Below are 7,262 nucleotides of genomic sequence, written 5' to 3'. Positions count from 1 at the left end.
ACACACACACACACACACACACACACACACACACCACATTTCATCTCCCAGTAGTATGTTTTGTGCTCTATTAAATACCCTAAATGGCATTTAGCACACAGACAGGACGAGCTCAGACAGAGATTAATGGAGCCTGTCGCACTCCAAAATGCTTTTTCAGCTTTGTTTTGTGAAAATTTCTCTCTAAGTAAAGCTTTTGTGTGTTTTCTTTCTTTCTATCTTTTTTGCATTCAGAGTGGGATTGTGGTGCAGGGCTATTAGCAAGGAGGAAGAAGGGTTATCTTTAAAGGCAACAAAGGCTGCAGAAAGCTGAGTGAAGGTAAGGTAAGTGCAGCTTATGTAGGAGCGACCCACACTTGTATATGACAGTACAAAATGAGGGGTGCTGTGGTGCACTTTTCCACCATAAGACTTATCCTGACCCCCGTCCCCCACCTCCAGCTTCATAAAATGCAATGAAACATGAAGGCAATGGGGTGCATATCCAACCCACAGCATTTAAGATCTTTCCAATGTGGAAAAAGACACACCAGAACACATGAGGGCAGGATCTAGGACTGGGGAAAAGGGATAAGGGGATAAGGGGATGGGGTGGTGAAGGGGAGAAGAGACAGTCAGTCACTTTTGATCTAATACAACATACATCAACAGGGCCTCCGTTTAATAGTCCACGACACTGTGGCTCACATGCACGTGATATTGGATGCCTTCGCTGTCCCATTAAAAGTAAGTAATATCAGTATCAGCCTGTTGTAGCCACAGCCCTGAGGGCAGCCACAAACTGATTCAAGATGGCGAGTGCTTAGCCATTCAGGCCAACGTGATGACAGCAGGTAATGAGATGTCATCCGACCTTCCTTTTCAAAGCCCAATAAGCACTCCTAAATTGACTCCTTCTAGAATTGTTGCTTGGGTGCCGACTCACACATGAAGTCACGCATTCATTCAAGCATGTGGCACAGTCTGCTCCATATCTGCTGTGCACCGGTGCTTGTTATGTGGCAACATGTTGCACTTAGCATCTACAAGTAGCTGCTGGAAATTGGTCTCGCAGTAGTTGAAGCTCTTGCAATCATCTTGCCCCTATCGAGTATTACCAATATACCAACAAGTCCTCCAACCTTAACAACACAAAAAGGATCATTTGGGGATTCCCCTGCTAGCCGAAGGAGTTTGGATAACAAAAAATTAAACATTACGGGTTATGCTAGAAAAGAACGGCTGCACTTGAAGGCTACTGTCATAGAGAGGGGCAGATATGATGGCAACTCTTTATAATAACCATCGCTAATACTTTTAAATTGATAGTCAATTAAACTCAATTTAGTTACTTTACTGTTAACAAACAATCAAATAATAATGAATAATGTTTAATATTTATTAGTAATACTATAAATTAAGTGATCTTGGCCGAGACTGTTCCCTGTAAGGGGGCTATGACAGCAGTACGCCCTTACCAACTCGATTCTCAGCGACAACCAGAATTAGTTGAACAGCTACAAGAGGTCCTGTGTTTTAAAATGAAGAACGTAGGCCAATTTTGTATTCTTCAGATTAGGACATTATTTAGTATACAGTAGGAAATTAAGTTATAACTTTACTATGGACATTCCATTGTGCCCTGAATAAAGTTATTGTTATTATTATAAGTATTGCAATACAAACACATTTTTCAAAACATGTCAAGCAGATAGTGACCAAACTAAACTCAAAAAGAGAGCACAGTTGTTTTTTCAAATAGATAGAACAAATGTGCAGAATTAGTTTGACAGACAAACGTGCAGTACAATGGGCTTTTATTGTGTAGAACTGCACTCATCACACGGTTGGCAAGACAAATTAATGACTTCAACTAAAACATCTCACTGACAGTATCCCATGACCACGCAGAATTATTTATACGCGTATCTATGTATTAACAATGGCAAAAAGCTTAATGCAAATCCATGGTGCATGACAGTCTAGATTAACAAACAGGACAAGTGGAACCAAACCATTTACCAGTTCATGATGCCACTGACACTAATCCATCCTCCTCATATCAGCATGTGTTTTCCAGAAAGGTTCAAACTCTGTTCCCTTGATGCTACAGCACACATACCACACAAGCTAAAACTGTACCTAGGAGACGAGCACACACACACACACACACACACACACACACAAACACAAACACAAACACACACACACACACACACACACACACACACACACACACACACACACACACAAAAGCTAAAACTGTACCTAGGAAACGAGCACACAACACACACACACACACCACAAAAGCTAAAACTGTACCTAGGAGACAAGACACACACACACCGCACAAACTAAAAGTGTACCTAGGAGACAAGTACGTACGCACACACACACACACACACACAACACAACCCACCAACAACAACACACACACACACACACACACACACACAAACACAAACACACACACACACGCTGCACAAGCTAAAACTGTACCTAGGAGACGAGTACACACACACGCCGCACAAGCTAAAACTGTACAGATGAGAAAAGTACAAACACACACACAGACACACACTGCACAAGCTAAAACTGTACCTAGGAGGGCGCACACACACACACACACACTCACACACACACACCGCACAAGCTAAATCTGTACCTAGGAGACGAGTAGGGCTTGGCCAGGCTGTCGGCTCTCCCATAAGGCAAACGGCTCTTCCTGTCGCGCGACACGGCGGTGGGCAAGCGTGAGGAGCGCCAGACCAGGGGGTCAACTTGTTCGCCCCGGGACATGGTGATTTAAAGAGGGAGGGTTTGCTGTGCCCTGCCAGGTCTGGGCCCCCCTGCCTTCTAGAGCACTGAAAACCTCCTGTGGCTCCGGGCTGTCGTGATCTGTCCAATGGGGAGTTCCCCGTCGGACACAAGCACACAATCACACACACATTCACACACACAGTCACACACACAGTCACACACATCCCATCCCCTTGTCCCAGAGACACCAGTCAGGCCAGCAGGTGCTGTCTATAGAAAGCTCCCCATATAACAACTGTAGATGTGCAGTGGGCCAAATGTGTGAGAGTGTGTAGGAGCCTGTGTGTCTCTCATTGTGTAAATCCGTGAGACAGATAAATTGATAATTTAAAAGGCTCTGCATTTTTTATTCAAAATATCCATTCTTCTGGCTTATCTTATATTTTACAAAGTTACTCAGACATGCTAAATCTTCAGGGTTGGCTAGGGCTTCCAGCAATTCATCACTTTGGAACATTAGAATTCAAAATGATTTTTTAAAGAACACACTTAATTACATTTCAGTGTTTCCAATGGTGGGTGAAAAGGAAGAGGAGTCTGCACAACAGCCAGACATGAAGTATCGAACTAAAGGAACATCACAAATCCATTTGAAGTTGGCATTATAGGTAAGGAAAAGTGCAGGAACTTAAATCAGACCTATACGGTCTTAGACATACGGTAATATCAGTTTTTGATGTAGTTTCTTTAGATAAACTCTCTACAAGATGTAGATAAGCTCTACACAGTCTGGGTAAGACCAGCACCATACATTATGCTGCAGCTAGTATAAAATATGTTTCAACGGCTGCATCATTCTATCAAATTGAAATATTCAAGCTGTCCCTCATTTTATACACATTTACCCAAACATAAGTCTAAGTTGAAATAATGCTCTGTGGGTTTAAATGATGTTTGACTGAACAGCATTAGTTTGTAATGACTGTTATGACTGCGGTCTTTTTTCACGTTTTCAATTTCACATGCGAATAAGCCACAGCCGTGAGATGATTGGTGGAAAGCTTTCATGCCCAAACCTGTGATTGACTGCAGCTGGGGAAACCACCTGATATATAAGGAGCCAAGATGGCGGCCGTCTGAGGGCAGCAGGCAGCCCTCATCCTCCTCATCTCCAAACAGGCCACAATTAGATACCGTTTCTTTGGTATAGTAAGGGTGGACTAACAGGGGGTTAATCCTGTTTTCTCCTGTTTAATTAGTTAGGGAGGCAAGTCTTTTGTCATTCTTTTTGCCATTTTGGTTTGTTAGGTCAATTTCTTATCTCCTAGACAGGATCATTTGTTTGTTGGTCATTTTGGTGGAAAGCTGCCCTGAAGCCTTGAATAAGTTATCTATATGTTTAACTATATTTTTTCTTTTTAATGTAAAATGAATGTTTATCTTTCTTACATTCAAACAAATAATTGTTTATGGCTACTTGGGAGACAGGGAAGATGGGGCCTTTTCATGTTGTGTCCTAGGCACCCAACCCAAAGAATGGGCCATAACATGAATGAGTCAGCTGAAAAAGCAAACCAGTAACATTTTGCATTACGTTTCATTACATGTCATTTAGCAGACTTTTTCACCCAAAGTGACTTACAATTGCTTTATATCAGAGGTTGCGCGCCTCTGGAGACATTAGGGGTTTTGTGTGTCCCAAAAGGGACACAATGGTTAATGTATTGCAGTGGGATACAAACTTGGGTCTACCACACCACAGGCATGTGTCATATCCACTGCGCCATCACCACACTGCAACACTTTCCATTTAAAACCTTATTAAAAAACAAGTGACATAGTTTTGAACTGCTCTTTGGTAGCAGCAGCATGGCATGACTCATGGTCATCTGGCTTATTCTGCCTCCACCACACACACACACACACACGCACGCACACACACACACACACACACACACACACACAACACACACACACACACACACACACACACACACACACACACACACACACAGTACTGTTGGACGGTCTGATTCACACTTAACTTAAAGGGTCATTTTGCCTTTTTACAACTTGGACCCAATTCTACCATGCATCTGTATCTAAATTACTAATTTTGAACAAAAAAACGGGCTGCAATGTAATAATATAGGCAAAATGCGTGAATTTGTGAATTTCTGCCCATTTTCAATCATGTCAGACACAACAATAATCTGAGCATGTCAGTGGAAAAACAACCACTTTTAGTGGACATAAAGTGAAGGAGCACAATCGCCCAATAATGTTACACTGTAGCTTGTTCTGCTGCTGCCGACCGCAGCAGTCTTGTTTCATACTGGACCGATTTTTAAAGACTGTTGTTCCCATCAGTCAATTAGACACAAAAACTAGAAAATAGGGTCCAGGTTGGAAAAAGGGAAGTTACCCTTTAAGTTCTATTGTGCCAGCTTATTCTATATGTCCAGACTGTTCTTCGCACAATTTGTGTGATACTGAACAAGGAACATTTTGTCATCCTTTCCTTGATTTCTCTATCCTTGGAAATAAATACATTTATTCTCTACACCTTTCAAGACGTTCTTGAGCCACACAGCAAGAGATTAGTTGAATGGCCCAGGTTCCCCCCCCAAAAAAAACTCACAGATTAATGGCTTACTTTATCACTGACAGACATGGAATGATCCTCTGACCTCGACTGAGGCCTTCAACATTCAGACGTGATTAACTTATTAGCCCAGGGCAGTGAGACATTACTGGGGCCATGGACAGAGAGGGCAGAGGGTCTATTTGGAAATTAACAGAGCCACTTGGTCTTTATAGAAGACCTTCAGCCATGAATTTATAGGTTCTCCTTCTTATTGGGGGAGAGCCCTCAACTATCTAATGAAAACATAATACCTCAATATCAACCAACCAACTTGTTATCAGACACTTCCTTGTATTTTATGAGGGTGAATTTATGTAATGGCTTTATCTGTGTGTGTGTGTGTGTGTGTGTGTGTGTGTACTTCACTGTTTGGTGTGCATGTGTGTGAAAGCGTTCTCCACCTGTTGTGGGGGCGGGTGGGGGAGACATGAGTGTGGGAATGGGAGGCAGCTGTGCCCCTGATAACCCTCCCCAACCCACACACACACACACACACACACACACAAACACACACAATGCTCTGACCCCATCGCTACCACCTCTGAACTTGTCCAAACAGAACGGGGCTAAAGCGCTCGACAATATCATCTTACTCCTATGCCCTCTCGCCAAGTGCTTACACTAACTGCTCTTACTGCACTGATTCTACGCACGCACGCAGACACACACACATACACACACATACACACACACACACACACACACACACACACACACACAGTGTATGTGTGATCTTAATGGGAATACGCTATGTGTGTAATTATATAGAAACAATGGATTCTCTGTTATCAGTTAATGTATTGGCCATCACAAAGAGAATTCAAGCTAGTAGAACACACACACACACCCACATGCACACGCGCACACACACACAACACACACACACACACACACACACACACACAATACTGTGCAGTAACATGATCTTGTCAAGGGGAATGCTGCTCATGTGTGGCATGTCAGGCCTTCCTTTAGATGCTCGTCTTAGGCTTGCTCTGTCTATTTACATCACAGCGGGTCAAGCCTCCTTTGCTTTTACTGCCTTTTACTGCTTAGCTGCCTGTAGGCCAATATTGTACAATGCATGTCTTAATATAATAATTAACGGTACCTCATGAATCTTCTTCATATTGTAAACAAGGTGGACTAAGAATTCTTTTTTATTCCACGCATTCTTCTTCTTTGTCAAAACCTGGCACCCACATTGCCCACATTGCAACTCGACCACTGGTGGATTTTGTTGCCTTCTGACAGAGCCAGTCTAGCTGTTTTGCCCTGCTTGCAGACTTTATGCTAAGCTAAGCTAACAGGTTGTATCTTTGAACGTCACAGAAACAAGACTTGTATCAATCTTCTAATTTATGTCTCAACCTGAGAGGGAAATAGCGTATTTCCCATACATTCTGAGGCTTGGACTGGATTCAAAATATAAATCAGTGATCAGCTTGGCTCTTCCCTGTCACAACCTCCTCCCAATGGAGCTGATGCAGCGAACGCTCTAATGAGTTACATTTTCCATGAAGGCTGTTACTCATTTTGCAGAGGCGGTCATATCCAACAAATTCCTGTTTACAAAAGCTCTAACTGGACCTAATTAAGCATTTTAAAGCGATAAATCTCTCAACCTCTCTTCCAGCATGGATTCTTAAAAATATTTGGTCCACTAATTCAAGCCAGTGATATAAGTTTGCTTCTGCAACCTCTAAGCTACCTCTGACCCAAATATAGTCTGTATCAACAACGTTTCATTTTCGGTATAATTCAGGTGCTGCTGGAAATTCTGCTGGATGTCCGACCACCTTCCGCTTTCTTTGTGTTGGCAAAAACTGGTGGATTTCTAAGGACTATGGTTAACTGGTCCTCAGATCTCTGCAGG

At 42.6% G+C, this 7,262-nt stretch overlaps 1 protein-coding gene across 14 annotated transcripts in view; it reads right to left on the bottom strand.

Moving 5' to 3' along the window:
- Positions 1–7,262, bottom strand: part of nav3 (neuron navigator 3) — a 223,688-nt gene that overhangs the window by 122,793 nt on the left and 93,633 nt on the right. Inside the window, exon 1 of one of the 14 annotated variants that reach the window (XM_032505794.1) lies at positions 2,645–2,793. The exons of the other annotated variants lie outside the window; for them this stretch is intronic. Within the exon in view, the coding sequence (XP_032361685.1) occupies positions 2,645–2,778 (134 nt within the window). The 5' untranslated portion in view covers positions 2,779–2,793. Of the gene's footprint in view, positions 1–2,644; positions 2,794–7,262 lie in introns of those variants that run through there. 14 annotated transcript variants of the gene reach the window in all.

Source organism: Etheostoma spectabile, chromosome 23 (genome assembly GCF_008692095.1).
Source record: "Etheostoma spectabile isolate EspeVRDwgs_2016 chromosome 23, UIUC_Espe_1.0, whole genome shotgun sequence".
In the NCBI taxonomy this organism is placed as follows: domain Eukaryota; kingdom Metazoa; phylum Chordata; class Actinopteri; order Perciformes; family Percidae; genus Etheostoma; species Etheostoma spectabile.
This window is presented reverse-complemented; position numbering and strand designations above follow the sequence as displayed.